Source organism: Triticum aestivum, chromosome 1B (assembly GCF_018294505.1).
Source record: "Triticum aestivum cultivar Chinese Spring chromosome 1B, IWGSC CS RefSeq v2.1, whole genome shotgun sequence".
Lineage (NCBI taxonomy): Eukaryota > Viridiplantae > Streptophyta > Magnoliopsida > Poales > Poaceae > Triticum > Triticum aestivum.
Window position 1 is genome coordinate 641,416,262 of NC_057795.1, and position 16,412 is coordinate 641,432,673.

The 16,412-nt window shown below is 48.3% G+C and overlaps 1 protein-coding gene across 1 annotated transcript; it reads right to left on the bottom strand.

Moving 5' to 3' along the window:
- Window positions 1–8,053: 8,053 nt before the first annotated feature.
- Window positions 8,054–10,467, bottom strand: LOC123081063 (uncharacterized). Its single transcript, XM_044504035.1, has 5 exons — window positions 10,308–10,467; window positions 10,002–10,116; window positions 8,878–9,729; window positions 8,574–8,735; window positions 8,054–8,461 (listed from the first exon to the last, which is right to left on the bottom strand). Exons 2-5 carry the CDS (start codon window positions 10,035–10,037, stop codon window positions 8,054–8,056), a joined length of 1,458 nt encoding a protein of 485 aa, XP_044359970.1. The 5' UTR covers window positions 10,038–10,116; window positions 10,308–10,467.
- Window positions 10,468–16,412: the final 5,945 nt, after the last annotated feature.

The following is a 16,412-nucleotide window of genomic DNA, read 5'->3' on the forward strand; positions in this document are numbered from 1 at the left end:
AAAATAGATTCACAAAATATGACACTCTTTTGAAAATATATTTTAATATTATATTATATCAACTCATTTTGTTTGAGACGTGCGTTGCACGTGCATGCTTACTAGTAGTGGGAGATTAATTGCCGTGCAGAAGATGGAGAGTTCTGGATGCCATTCTACAGGAGCAGATGGACCAATCTGGAACAAATCTTTGAGGGGATGGGGAGCCGGAGGAGTGCACTCACGGATAGTTGGGATACCAGGCTCCCAGCCGCCGTGCGAAATATGGAACGAATCTTGGGGATGGGAAGCACGGCTGGAAAGTGGAAACACACTCATGAATCAGCGGCCATGCAGGAGGAGCGAATCACAGAGAGTTGGCATCCCAGCCGCCGCATGATATTCATTTTCGTAGGGGAGGAGGGCTCGATGGTGCGAGGGAGAGAGATGTCCGTTTCAACCGGTGAGGGAATACACGAAGCGCTATCATGCAGGGAGAGGTGCTGACGTGGATACCTTGCATGTTAAGATAAATATGATAGTGGGGATGAATCTCTTAGGTATATAGGATTAGGTTAATTATCCAGGTTAATTAGTGCAAAAATTTATTTTAGGCTTTGACAGAGAACTAGCTGCGTTAACTAGTTTAATTAGGGTTAATTATCTAGGTAAACTAGATTAACTAACTAGGTTAAATAGGTAGGTTAATTAGGTTCGTTGGATTAACAAGCTAGGTTAACTAGATTGGCAAAGGTTTTTGATTTTTGAAAAGACCACTATTTTTCAAGGAAAAGAATTTAGGCAAATTTTATTTTTCATTGAAGTGGTCATGTTATATCTTTTCATTGAAGTTGTTCGATTGTGCCCAAGTGGCTTTGTTGTTTCCAGGGAATGATGTTGAGTGCCCTATGTGTTGCCGGAATGTTGATTCATTTCTGTTCCAGCAAATTTCAGGTTCTCGATTTGTCCACTTTTTAGCAAAGGTCATGCCGAAATTTCCCGTGAATTTCGGCATGACTTGTGCTACAAACCAGGACATATCGAGTGCCCGGGATTTGCCGCACCAGGAAGGAGTCAACATTCCTACAAAACAATAGTCCTTTTTATGTCATTATTCATTTTATTAGGTCTAGAATTAATTGACTAGATTTAATCATAGGAAACATTGCTAGCAATGATGAAGGATAGGGCTCTGGTGATTACGACGACGTCTACCGGGCGGTAGACGAATTTTTTAGCCTTACTGACGATCAACAGATGTTGTTGCTGGGCCCACCGGTGGCATCGGGGACTGAGACCGACACGCAGACCGGTGCTGAGACCGACACGCAGATCGGTGCTGAGACTGAGACCGGCGCTGAGATTCAGACCGGCATCGAGACCGGCGCTGAGACCGGTGCTGCCTCGGGGAGCGGAGCCGGTGTAGAACCGAAAGCAAAGAGGCAACGGGCAAAGGACATAGGAGATATCGAGGATCATCGACTTCGAGCTGAGTTCTATAACATCCAGCGCGAACTTGCCCAAATCATCATGAATGAGGTCGTCGGAAAAACAGGGATGTTCCATGCAGAAGGACAAATGTCGCGGGAAGACGTCCAAACATGGATAGCCTCTCAGCGTCTCGACATGAAGCCTTTCACTAAGCTCGATGACTATCTCCCTGACATGGATGGATGGCACGACATGATGGAGTGATTGTCGATATATGACAATGTGTCCGTTTAGTCCATATTTTCTTTTATGACAAAACTTTGAGTTATGCACGGTGAAACTTTATTTGTGATGTAATTAAACCGTCCTCCTCCTCGACTAGCGAAAATCACTCTAGTTAGGTCATTTTGGGTACGATGAACTTTGTTATTTATGCTTATGATATGTTGTTTCTATTTTTGCCAAGTCTGTCTCTTTCTATTGCTCAACTATATATGTTGCATATCATCGACTCATGTGACGATGCAGGTGCATAGATCATAGATGGCGAAGACGTGCTACGCCAGGAGTATATATACGACAAGTGGCCGGAGTGTCAGGCCCAGGTGTACCGGTTTTCGGTTTCCGAGCGACACGCAGTACTTAGTTTAGGTTCACGCTAATGCGAGAGACGGATACGAACGCATGTACTCAAAGTGATAGCTATTCTCGCGTATATCATTGTTTAGATGGATGACGATGTATTTGCAAGTAATCGAGACTTGTATCGCTATTTTCGAGATTGATGACGAGAGACCACTTTGTGTTGGATGATGATTATGATGATGACATGATTTGATGAGACTAATTGTATGTATATGCTATGATTACATTTGTATGTGGATGATATGCTAAAGATTATTGTATAAAGCCTATTCAAATACAAAACAAATAAAAAACAAACATGCAGGAAAAAAAACTAATAAAACTAGTAGTAGCGAGGGGGGAAATTTAGCAGTAGCGCCGACTTACCAGTAGCGCTTCCTGCTGAAAAGCGCTGCAGATAATATCAGTAGCGCCGTTTTCCAAAGAGCGCTACAGCTATTCATCAGTAGCAGTAGCGTGGGTCAACAGGCGCTACTGCTATACGTTAGTTGTAGCGCCTTATTAGTAGCGCCGGTACGCGCGCTACTGAGAGGGCCAAAACCCGCGCTGCTGCTAGGCTTTTCCCTAGTAGTGCCTCCAGGAAGGTCCGATGGCACCCTCAGGCGCCACCGCGTCGGTGTCGGCCAAGCCAATAGGGATTTCTCCCTATCCCATCCTCCACCTCAGGCACTCCGGAGCTCCCCACCAAACAGACCACCATCCTGTGCACATGGACACGCAGCATCCCATGCTGTCTCAACATGGTACCACAAAGATGGCCTGCACAACGAAGAAGGGGAGTCGAGACAAGGGTAGCAGCACCGTTAGCATACTGGAGGGCCACACCTCCACCGTCCACGACGGTAGCCGACAGGACGCCCAAGCGGTAGCTTGTCGGGCCCGTGGCTCCACAGGCCCGTCCGGGCCCTCAGAGGCCCGGACAACTCCTGCCTCCGCGCCGAAGCATGCATGCCGTCGGCGTCGCTGCCCCCCGTCCGAGCTGCTCCACCACCTCACCACACAGACGACGACGAAGCCACGCCGGGGGCCGGCCCGCTAGGACCCAGATGGGGCCCGCGGGCCCCGATCTGGGTCGGGGGCGCGCCAGCGGCCAACCAGCGCCACCACACCGTCGCGCGGCCAAGGGGCCGCGCCACCACCGAGCGAGCCGCCGGCCACCGCGCCGGTAGGCCGGGCCGTCATCAGGTCGAGGGGCATCGCCGCCGCCTCCAAGCCCCGGGCAGGGAGTCGCGCGCGTGGGGACAGGCTGGCACCGCCGCCGCCAACACCACCCAGCCGGCGCCGGGGGCGCCCGTCGGCGGCGGCAGGGAGGGAAGGCGCGACGAGGGCGGCCGAAGGGGAAGGAGGTCTCGCGCCGCCCCGGCCACCTCCCGGGGAAGCGGCGCGGAGCGGATCCGAGGGAAGGGGGGAGGAAGGGGAAGGGGGCGGGATGGCCGGCTGCGGCGGCGGGGGCTAGGACGGCCGGCGGCGGCGGGGGGAGGGAGGGAGGAACCCTCTACCATGTTATGAATCAGGACCATACTTTCGGATAAGTCATGAAAATGGACTTTCTAATAGTCACCTAAGAGCAGTGGCGGAGGCACCGCTTGGCGACCCTGGGCACTTTCCCGGGCTCACTATGCTCCCCGACAACAGCGCTCGATCAATTAGGGCATGTACAATGGTTCTATCTTAGCAATGCCACATAGGATAAATGATGAGGTGGATGAGAGAGAAATCATAAGAGAAGGCTTGTCTTCTCTTAATTAAGAGAAGGCAAGAGATGATCTCTTAGCACAATATGTCTCACCATGTTTTTAGGAATAACTAGTTTTTGAACATAAGGCTAAGAGATGACCCATTGTAGACATGGTTTTTTGTCATCTCTAAATTACATGCAAGATTTAAGATAAGACTACCTTATTGACTATTGTACATGCCCTTAACAAAGGCCTAAAGTTGTTCGCCAGCTTGCTTCACCTGGGAAAAAAATATTTGGGCCTTATTTTGTCAATAGTTCACATCCTAACAGGCAACCGTACGACAGTCTGCAGCCCAGCCAACTTCACGACATGAGGGGAATACACGTACGTACGGTGGTTGGATCTGCCGAGCGCACGGACTGGGCGACCAGGGCGGCGGCTGGCCTAGACGGCGAGACGGGGCTACACAGGACCGGCGGCAAGCGGACGTCCGGCGTCCAGGCAAGTCTTCTCCTTCCTCTCCTCATGATCGCATCTTTAAATCTAAAAAGTGATTTGGCAATCTGCAATGAACCAATAGATTTAGGGCTTAAATTCAAGTAATGTTTCAATGACGGCTTTAAGAAATTTTGATACAATACATGTAGCTGATGTGTAAGCAATATTTTAAATAGCACGCTATTTCGCTGTTATAACGCGGTTATAGCATATTTGGAAGGGAGACGTTACGTTTTGGCAAAATCGGACGCTATGGCGCTAATCACGTAATTAGCGCGCTACACACGCTATAACGTTGTAACGTTACAACGTGCAGACCATGCAAAACTGAAATAAGCACAGCCCAGCAGGCCAAAACCAACCCACGACCACTAGCTTTCTCACTCCTTTTATCAGATTCTCCCACAAGACCTAACCAGCAGGCCCAGGTGGCTGCCCCGATGGCTGTTGATGTTAGAGACTCTTAAAACTATGGCCGTTGATGTTTGAGACTTACTATTTTTAAGTGCTGGATTTGGCCCTTATGCATATATTGCTTGCTCCTATGAAAAAATTAGTTGCTTAAATACTTTATTTCTAGATATATTTAATTTTTTTTGCAAACGCTATTTTGAAATATAGCACGCTATTAGCGCACTATAATTTGTGTAACATTTAGAGAAGGGCCTCGCTATATTTTGTAGCGCGTTATTTAAAATATTGTGTGTAAGTAGTTCTGTACTATTGTTACTTTTTTCTGAAAGATTGTACTATTGTTACTTATTGTAGCTCATTTTCTTATTTACTTGTGTGACAACTAACTTCAAATTTTATCATTAAATTTCAGAGATGAGGAGGTTTTTGTTAGTACAGCAAGCACTGAAAATGTGAATGATCTCTAACCGGAAAGAGAAGTTGAGCTGTTGAGGCACAACCGGAAATGTGAATGGTGTCCATCTGACCATCTCTATCCTTGCAAACTTTCAAGATTTAGTATATTCACATCTCACAACTTAATTACAAATCCATTTTCTATCTTGTAGTGCCTTCTAGGACTTTGGCAACACGAGCGAGTTTGCCCCTAGGCAAGGCTGATTGTATTTCTTTCTTTTGGCAAAAATGAACAAATGAGATATACTTTTGAACGTGGTGAAAGAAATTGCAAGATCACGACATCTAGTCTGGTACAGAAAGCTTTATTTGGTCTACGAAATGGATACTGATATATTATATATTAGTTCACTTTAAATTACATTTTTTGTGACTATTATGTTTTTGGTTTCACTTCATTATTAATATGGATTTGTGATTCAGAATTTTTGTGGTATATTATATGTTCTGTATCTTAATACCTCATTTTTAACTTTTTGATTATACACTTAGACTAAACTTGCCTAGGCTCCACAAAAATTCTGGCTCTGCCACTGCCTAAGAGCATCTACAACAAAGATCATCTAATTTGAAGCCTTAAACGTCCGTAAACGCGCACAGTCAGCCTCCAGGCAATCATCTACTTTTTTCTGCAAAATAACCACGTCCCCCGCTTTTAACCCTCATTTTCTCTCTCTCCGAGCGGCATTTCATCAAACACTTTACGTGCGCACACCGGCGAGTCAGCAGGCACATGAGACGGCGGCCAGCTCGCCCGGCGGCAGCACGCGGTCGCGCGGTAGTGCCCAATGCGAGCACGCACGCATGCCGCTGGGATGCCAGCGCTAACACACATGCATGTGGCCAGCCAGCGCGTGCATGAATGCGGCTTGGCGGCCAGCACACCCGACTAGGGCACGCGGTGGCTTTGCCCAGCAAGCGCACGCGCCGCAGTGCACACAGCTTGCCTGCCCGCGCGCAATGCACGCCACCCACACGCAGCTCGTCCCCGCCCGCATGCAACTCGCCTGCTCTCCTGCACGCACGGACGTGAGTACGCACGGCTACTGCTTAAGGCCAACTCCAGCGCACGACCACAGACGGACGTCCGTTTCTGTCGGTTTGGGGGTGCGATTGGGGCGGACGTCCGGGGGGCGGACGGTCGTCGGGAGCATCTGCGCCCAACGCGCACAAGTGGTTTGGATCCCAAACGGACGTCCCGCCTCGCTAGCTCCACCCCGCCTTGCCCAGCGCCGCCCCGCCTCGCCGTGGCTGCAGCAGCCCGGTCCTGCCTCGACCCTGCACGCTTCCTCCTCGTACACCGGCCGCGTCGCCTCGTCGTACACCAATCTCCATGCCTGGACGACGTTGCACCCCGCCGGCCCGCAGCCATCGCGAATGGCAGGAGATCCGGCAATGCAGAGGAACGGCGCGGCGGCGGCCACAAGGGCCAGGACGGCGAGGAAGCGTACCTGCCGGTGACGCAGAGAAACGCCGAGGACACGTACCTAGCCGGTGACGCAGAGGAACAGCATGGCCGCAACCACGAGGGCCAGGACGACGGAGCGCGGGGACCACGGCAGCACGGGAGGAGAGCGGGCGGGCGACCGCGGGGCTGCGACAATGTGGGTGTGAAGCGGGCAGGCGGTGCGGGAGCGTAGCGGAGCGGCGGCTGCGCGGGAGCAGAGTGGGTGAGCGGCGGCGTGAGCGGCAGGCGGGTGGCGGCGGCTGCACGAGCGCGGGACGGGCGGGCGACGACGGGGCTGCAGCAGTGCGACCGGCAGGGCTGCGGCGTTGCGACCGGCGGAGCTGGCGAGCTCGACAGCGATTCCGTCCAGAGGGATTCGAGGCAGTCCCACTGATTTGTGTGCCAGCGGGCGGACGCAGCGGACGGTGGCAAGCAACGAGAGCGTCCGTTTGTGTCCGCATAGACGCATTTGTCACTCAAATTTGGGCTAGGTTTGGAGTTGGACCAGACCAAAATGGACAAGTGTGGACCACTTTGTCCGTTTGGGGTTTAGCGTTAGGCCGTGTTTTCCCCCAAACGAACACATTCAGACAGGATGGGGTCGCGCGCTGGAGTTGGCCTGAGCACGACCCGACTGTGAGGACGACGACCAGTGCGGGCACAGCGGCCATAGGCATGCTAGCTCGACGACCATAGGGCGGCGACCAGTGCGAGCACAACGGCCACAGGCACGCGAGCTCCGGGCGGTGCGGGGACAGGAGCCTGGTGTGGCGCGGCGGGCACAGCGGCCACGGCGTGAGGACAGCAGCTGGGCGCACGCGGGCACAGCGGCCGCGGCGCGAGGACGGCAGCTAGGCGCACGCAGGCACAACGGCCGGGCGTGCATGTGCACAACGGCCACGACGCGCGCGAGCTGGCGGCGCGGGCGCGCGCGACGGCTTCAGCATGGCGTGGGTGAGCTCCGGCACGGCGCGGGGTACGTGTCTGGCGCAACGCGGGCAAGCACCGACGTGGCGTGGGCAACGGCTCCGGCGGGGCGCGGGCAAGTTCCTTCCCACAGTTTTTCATCGAGTCGCTGCATGTGGGGTCGAGTGGAGGTGCCTAGGCGTGACCAGCCAGCCTCATATTGCCCCCCATATTTAAGACGGGTTTGAGGTACGCTGGTCTAGCCGGGCATTTAGGGAGGTGGTGGGGGTCCGGCTGGGTCAACTTTTTTTGACTGAACACTGACCGGACGAACGTTTTCCGGACGTTTGAGGAGGATATAGGGGTCCGGCTGTTGATGCTCTAACTTCCCCGTTGCAATTTGCTTTTACGTGGTGGCGCAATAATTCATCTAGTCAAGCCAAACTAGGAGAAAGTTTGAACTGTTCAAAGTTGTATTTGGATGAAAATACTATGAATGAACAATATTTGTTTCATTTGTGTAATAGAAAACGAAAATGCATTGTTCACTACTACGAAAAATAAACATGTGATACACTATCTTGGTATGTAGTATCTACCACTCGCCGGTATTGCATCGATTACAGGGATCTAGGATCTCGAGCTGAACAGACGATGGAACTCTTCCCACGATATACCTTCCCGCAACCTTCACGGCTCTACGAGCTCTCGCAAGGTCTGCCCTGCTCAAGGGCGAGCATTGGATAATCTTTGTTGAGGTTGTGCATTTGTGAAATGTATCCAAACATCTATTGTAGCCATAGATCGTGTCCAAAATCAGGTTCTCGAGTGATGGTGCGTTCTCGAGGATGTGGATCGTGAGCTCGACTAGACTCTTGGATGCACAAAAGCCCATGATATCCACCCGCCGGAGGCAGACATGCCGACGCTCCAGCTTCCGCCCCAAATACTTGTTGTTTTCATCTCCCATGTCAAGATCATCCTTAAGGGCATTCTTCTCTACCTGCATATACATAAATTTATGATCAACATTCATCATTAGGGTTGTTATTCTGATAAACAAGTGTAACAAACAAATTGGTAGAGAGCTCCAAGATATGTGGACCATGACTTACCGTCAGGATGAAGGAATCCAAGACAGGAGAAGCATCAATGAAAGAAAGCAAAGAGAAGACATCGTAGCTCGTACAGAAGGCCGCCATCGTTGGTCGACTGAGTTCGATATCCAACTTCTTCAGGTGGAGAAGATTGGAGGGCATGCTTGAAATGTTGACATTCTAAGGAATGACGAATCCAAAGATTATTCAAGTGCTTATTTCAACATAAAAGTGTTACATACATATCACTAAGCAATATTCATTATATAATTAAACAACCCATCTTGTATGATTATTATATGGTGTTAAAGCCAGAAAATACCTTAGTAGGACAGCATAGGGTAAGGCTCTCAGCATTTCTTGCGATGGATGGAAGCCAAGCATGAGCATATGAGAGAAGAACCGACGATAAAGTTACATTCTTCAGCTGAGAAGAATTTCTGGCCGAGATTTCTCTCAGGTTATCACCACCAACACAATGAAGGAAGCAAAGATTTGAAGCATTGATCTCTACCACCTTCAACCTTTGGCATTCTATAATTTCGAGGAATTTGAGGTTCTGCATCATAGAAGGTATCCGTAAACAATTTATCCCACGGCAAAACCAGAGGTCAAGCCGCTCTAGGGCGAAAGATTTTGAGAGCAAGTTCCCTAATCCTTCCTCAGTAGTATGGACAAGATTCAAATGTAAACTTGTCAATTTTCTCAAGACGCCAAGTGTCGATGTGGGATGAATACTGCAAGCGGAGAGGCAAAGAGATTGAATTGAACTTGCAGCTGCTCCATTGGACAAAACCGAACACGGGAAGTTGTAGTTTTCCTCCTCGGGACCGGTCACACACATAGATAAGTCAAGTTGTTTAATCCCAGGCTTAACTGTGATTTGGAGCCACCTGTCTAGGTAGCAGGGCTTGATGCTCCTGGAAGGGGGATATTCAAGTTCAAGTATCTCCACCAGAACCCCATTGTTGTGATGGTTTTCAAGAATTTGGTCAACTTTGTCCATGAAATTTATTTCTCTTCTGACAAATTGCATGTCGGTCAACCCAAGCGTACGGTGGTTGAGTACGAGCTTCGAGTAGCATCTCCAGAATTGTAGAAATCCGCGAGACACGCAGGCAGCACGGGCAGCGTCTTGCAGTGGCAAGAGGGAGTGTATATGGCATAGAATCTCCTGCGGAACCAAGTGTGACAAGTTTCAACAGTTAGATTGTAGCTGGTAGGCAATACAACAGAATCAGAGTAGGATAACTTTAGTTTGTTGACTATAATTAGTGGATGTACTAAGTACTTTGCATCAAAGACCTGCATGCAACTAATGGATAGTACTAAGTATGTGCTCTAATTAATGTGGGAACGAGGCTAATTTTGCTGGCCAATTTAACATATGCACGGTTACAGTTTACAAGGCATTGCATTGGGGATTGGTTGCAAGCAGCGACATACCTGTGGAAGATCCCAAACGACGCGGCCACGACTCATGTTCTGGGCAACTTGAGAAATATATGGCCTTGTTGTTGGCCCTTTTTCTGGAGGGATGAAGCCTCGGCTGGTCCACTATCTGCAATGCCGGAAGAGCTTGTGAGTTGCCAATTCAGATGCTTGAACAAGGAAACTAACCGAGACGGCCAAGCTATTGCACGGTTGCGAAGGAAGCGGCATGGAAATTATGAGATCAGCTCGCTGAAATTGTTCAGTTTAGCACTCAACGGCGTCATGGATCCGGGATGCGTAGTTGGAGAGAGTACGTACTTGCAGGCGGATGAGCGGGGAGCGTCGAGCTGGCGGCGCCGTCGGGGATCGCCGTGGATGGGGTCTATCGCGACGGAGAGGGACCTGGCGGGTGCTGACGGCGGGGGGAATCGGCGATCGACCTCGCCGTATGTACTTGGGTAGCTGTGTTTTCGCCGGATACGGCGGCGGCTCTGTTGCGTTTCTGGTTTCACCTCCAACACGGGCGTGCACGTACGTGAGTTTTTTTTTTTTTGAAAACTACTTGGCGCACTTCATTAAACTCATATCAAAGTTACATCATCCACAATGTCCGAAAGTAAAAAGCTGGGAGGATTACCATCCCAAACAAAAGTAGAATTTAAATTGAAACTATATCTAGCAAGATTGTGCGTCAATCTATTAGCCTCCCTAGGGCAATGAGTGAAGGATACCGCACCAATACGGTATGTTTTTTGAAAACAATCAGCCAAAATAGCAGTATAGGGCTCCAAATCTCAATCACGCCATTGCATGCTTGAATAACTTCCAATGAGTCAGATTCAACAATGACTTGATGACAGCCGAGTCCTTCAACCAACTCTAGTCCTCGCTGAATAGCTACTGCTTCGGCCGTACAACGCTTGTTAATCCAAGCTGGCATCCAATTTGTTCTAATTTTTTAATGTTAGTATATTAAGTATTCCAGCTTTTCATCATCTAATAAGTGACCCAGGCTCCATCATCGGCAACGTCGTTTTGCCTTCTTATTGCCAGCTTATGAGATCTCGCCTGACCACTTGGCAAGTTTTGATGATTACATGTATGTTTCGGTTTTCGCCGGTGTGGTTTCAGTTTCGTTTCATGCCCGTCTCATCTCTCCATGTCTCCAATATGGACATGAGTTAAAGTTCAACCACAGAATTTGGAGCTGTCAATTATATTTCGGCTTCTCACCCGGTTGACAGGTGTTTGATCCGCCAACGGCACTTTTTTGCCGTCCTTTTTAATTTTTGTTGCACTTAATCAAAGAAATGCAGGCAACTAGCAGAGCTACAGATGGAACAGTAAGCCAAACCAGGAGGAAGGTTCAACAGTTCAAAGTTTTATTTGGATCAAAATACTAGTATGAATTAGGTAGGGAAAAAAATGATGTTGTTCACTCATGCAGAAATTAAACATGTGAAACAGGTGGAGTTCTCTTCTCAAACATGAAAACCAACCACATTGGTACGTAATATCTCTCGGTCAACGATATGGCATCAATTGTCGGGATCTAGGACCTTGAACTGAACATACGATGGAACTCTCCCCATGATGTACCTACTCGCAATCTCCACGGCTCGACGGGCTCCTGCGAGGATTGTCTTTCTCGCTGACGAGAATTGGCAAACCCTTGTTGAGGTGGGGCATTTGCTAGTGGTGCCCAAACTCCCATCATAGTTATAGATCGGGTCCAAAGTCAGGCGCTCGAGTGAAGGGGCATTCTCGAGGATGAAGGTCGTGAGCTTGACCAAGCTCTTGGATGCACAGAATCCCGCGATGTCCACCTGCCGGAGGCGATCATGTTGGTGCTCCAACTTTCGGCTCAAATACTTGTCGTTGTCATCTACCGCGTCGAGATCAAGCTTAAGGGCACCATACTCCATCTGCATATACATAGATATGTATGATCAACATTCATCATTACTGTCATTGTTCTGATAAACAAGTTTATCATAGGGTAGGTAGCTCCAAGAGATGTTACAGTGACTTACACGCAGGATGAAGGAATCCAAGACAGGAGAAGCATCAAGAAAATAAACAAAAGAGAAGACATCATAGCTTGTGCAAAAGGCTGGCAATGCTGGTCATCGGAGTCCGATGTCCAACCTCCTGAGGTGGAGGAGCTTGGAAGGCATGATTGAAATGTTGACATTCTAAGGAACAACCAATAGAAAGGTTAGTCATGTGTTTCATTCAACATGAAAGTGTTACATACATATCACTCTTCAGTATTCACTATAAAATTAAATAGCACATCTAATATGATCATTACGGTGTTAAAACACACAAAAATACCTCTGTAGGAGAGCATAGGGCAAGGCTCTCAACATTTCTTGCGATGGATGGAAGCCAAGCATGAGCGTAAGAGAGAAGAATCCATGAATAATTTACATCCTTAAGCTGAGAAGAATCTTTGACCAAGATTTCTGAAAGGGTCTCAATACCATGATTACGACCACAAAGAAGGAATCGGAGATTTGGAGCATTGATCTCTACCATCTTCAACCTCCCGCAACCTATAATACTGAGGGAACTGAGTTTTTGCATTGTAGAAGGTATTCGCAAGCAAACTATCCCACTACATTGGTAGAGGTCAATCTGCTCTAGGGAAAATGATTGCGAGAGCAAGTGCCCTAATCCTTCCTCGGTAGTATGGACAAGAGTCAAATTTAAAATTGTCAATCTTGTCAGGAGGCCAAGTGTCGACACTGGATGAAAATTGCTACGGAAGAGCCCAAGAGATTGGATTGAACTTGCAGCTGCCTCATCCGACAAAACCGAACAAGGGAAACTATAGTTTTGGAGTGACGGGGGTGCAGCCAAGTCAAGTTCTTTAACCCCTGACTTAACTGTGATTTCAAGCCACCTGTCTACGCAGGAGGCCTTGATGTCCATGCAACCGGCGGCATAGTCAAGTTCAAGTGTCTCCACCTGAACCCCATTTCTGTGATAGTTTTCAAGAATTTGGTCAACTTTGTCAATGAAATATGTTTCTCTTTCCTCAAATTTCATGTGAGTCAACCCAAGTGTATTGCAGTTGAGTATGAGCTTGGAGTAGCATCTCCATGAATGAAGAAATCCACGGGACACACAGGCAGCACGAGCAGCGTCTTGCAGTAGCAAGAGGGAGTGTATATGGCGTAAAATGTCCTGCGGAACCAAGTGCGATAAGTTTCAACAGTTAGATAGGCAATATATACAACAGAATCAGAATCGGATTAGTATTGTTTGTTAATAAACTAGTGCATGTAGAATTGTAGTACTCCCTCCATTCCCTTATACAAGGCCACTATGAAAAATACATTTTGCATCTATACAAGGCCACTAACAGTAATCGAGGCAACATTTAATGATGTTTTCTCGTAGTAGCAACTTGTTTAAACTTGCATGCATGTAGTCATAATGACATTGTGCTACCCTCTTCTCATTTCTCGCTTGCATGCATGCGGGCATATTAATAATCCCGGTTAACGAGAAGAAAAGTTGTCTTACAAAGCGGTCATTAAATTTTGCCTTGGTACCTTTATTTTGAGTTTGTGGCCTTGTATAAGGGAATGGAGGGAGTACTTTGTATCAAGACCTGCAACTAATGGATGAAGATAGTGCATCAATACAGGCAGCTAACTAACTATGTACACTAAGTTGGGAACGAGGCTGTGTATGTAACTTCTGTTGGCCAATTTAATTACCAGTACCATGCGCAGGCAGGAACACTGATTTCTTATGCCAAGATAACATGCGCATGACTGCATGGTTGCAATTTACCAGGCATTACATTGAGAAATATTACTAGCAGACAGCAAGCGGGTGGATCTGCTCGATCCTGATTATACTTGGCGGCCGGGAGCGACATACATACCTGTGGGAGATCCTCAAAGACTCTCGCTGTTGGCAGGTTGTGACGTTTTTTTGGTTCAGTATCTGCAACAGGGAGGAGCTTGTGAGTATGTCTTGAGAGTTTTGCTGATGCAACTCTAAAATTCCACGAGAGAGAACTGTGAATGAATTCGCTGCCTGAACAAGGAAAGATCTCATGAAAAACTTGGCGCGCAAGAACCGAAACAGCCAAACTATAGCCCGGTTAGGAAGGAATCGGCACCGGATATCATGAAAATTTTTAGTTTAGCGCCCGACGGCGTCATGGATCCGAGATGCGTTGGAGAGAGTACGTACTTGCAGGCGGGTGAGCAGGGAGCGTCGAGCGAGCGGTGCCGTCGTGAATCGCCGTGGATCGGGACGGAGAAGGACCTGGCGGGTGCTGACGGCCGGGGGAGCCGGTGAGACCCATCCTGATGGATGACACGTGGCATTCACAAATCACACAGCATTTACCCCACCCCCACCTAAAATGAGGGTGGAAGAGATTAGATGCTTTGTGATTTGTGAATGCCACGTGTCATCCATCAGGGCGGGTCTCACCTGCTTTATATAAGACCTGGTCTCGTATAATTTTTTTCCGCCGGACATGGCGAATTGGCGATCTCGCCGTACTTAGGAAGCTGTGTTTTCGCCAGATATAGCGGCGGCTCTGTTTGCATTTCTCGTTTCAGCTCCAACACAGATGTGCACACGTGAGTTCAACTTTTTTTTATGCATAACCCTTTTCTTAGATGGGTCTGACCGGCCGTGTGAGTTTAACTGTGGAAGCAGGAGTTGTCCTGATCAAATACGGTCTTAGAGCAACTTTAACCGACCCTCTAAATTTTAGAGTTGCTCCTCCAAAATATGTCTGTTTCTAACGGATCCTCAATATTTAGCGGAGTAAAAGAATTTGAGTGGCACGAGCACAAATTCGACGCACACAAACACAAATTTGGTTCAAACAAGTACGTAACACATACTTATACGAAGTTGGTGCTGATTCGGAATATTTTACATAGACATTCAAATGAACTTAACTGAAATTTAGACTAAACTTAGCCGAAACTTACTACTCGCTATCAGGCTCTTCCTCTAGCCTCTTCCAATCAGCTCTGAGCCCACCGATCATAATGGCGGGGTGATGTCCGTCGTTGCCGCCATCGTCGTCGGAGTCTATGCAGACATGGATGACCTCCGCCGCCCCGGTCGTGTACTGCTCGTACAGCTGGCACTCTGTGTGGACTTGCTCTGGGTAGCGGCAGCGGAGCTCCGCAATGCAGTCCTCATCAGCTTGCTCTATCGCGATGCGGTCTGGGGCCTCCTTGTCTTCCCTCCTCTTCCGTGTGAAGACCACCCACTGGTCCATGGGCTCCAACCACAGTACGCAGTAGCTGAAGGAAATATGCCCTAGAGGCAATAATAAAGTTATTATTTATTTCCTCATATCATGATAAATGTTTATTATTCATGCTAGAATTATATTAACCGGAAACATGATACATGTGTGAATACATAGACATACATATAGTCACTAGTATGCCTCTACTTGACTAGCTCATTAATCAAAGATGGTTATGTTTCCTAACCATAGACATGTGTTGTCATTTGATTAACGGGATCACATCATTAGGAGAATGATGTGATTGACATGACCCATTCCGTTAGCCTAGCAGTTGATCGTTTAGTATATTGCTATTGCTTTCTTCATGACTTATACATGTTCCTGTAACTATGAGATTATGCAACTCCCGTTTACCGGAGGAACACTTTGGGTACTACCAAACGTCACAACGTAACTGGGTGATTATAAAGGAGTACTACAGGTGTCTCCGAAGGTACATGTTGAGTTGGCGTATTTCGAGATTAGGTTGTGTCACTCCGATTGTCGGACAGGTATCTCTGGGCCCTCTCGGTAATGCACATCACTATAAGCCTTGCAAGCAATGTGACCAATGAGTTGGTTACGGGATGATGCATTACGTAACGAGTAAAGAGACTTGCCGGTAATGAGATTGAACTAGGTATTGGATACCGACGATCAAATCTCGGGCAAGTAACATACCGATGACAAAGGGAACAACATATGTTGTTATGCGGTTTGACCGATAAAGATCTTCGTAGAATATGTAGGAACCAATATGGGCATCCAGGTTCCGCTATTGGTTATTGACCAAGAATAGTTCTAGGTCATGTCTACATAGTTCTCGAACCCGTAGGGTCCGCACGCTTAAGGTTGCGATGACAGTTATATTATGAGTTTATGAGTTTTGATGTACCGAAGGAGTTCGGAGTCCCGGATGAGATCGGGGACATGACGAGGAGTCTCGAAATGGTCAAGACGTAAAGATCGATATATTGGACGACTATATTCGGAGTTCGAAAAGGTTCCGAGTGATTTGGGTGTTTCTCGGAGTACCGGAGAGTTACGGGAATTCGCCGGGGAGTATATGGGCCTTATTGGGCCATACGGGAATAGAGGAGAGAGGCCAAAAGGAAGGAGGCCTGCCCCCCCCCCTCTGG

Excerpts from the sequence above, each read along its gene's own strand:
- LOC123081063 (XM_044504035.1), bottom strand. The coding sequence starts at position 10,037 with ATGAGTCGTGGCCGCGTCGTTTGGGATCTTCCACAG. Across the intron at positions 9,730-10,001 it reads TCGTTTGGGATCTTCCACAG|GAGATTCTATGCCATATACA; the intron begins GTATGTCGCTGC and ends TTGGTTCCGCAG. Across the intron at positions 8,462-8,573 it reads TGGATTCCTTCATCCTGACG|GTAGAGAAGAATGCCCTTAA; the intron begins GTAAGTCATGGT and ends ATGTATATGCAG.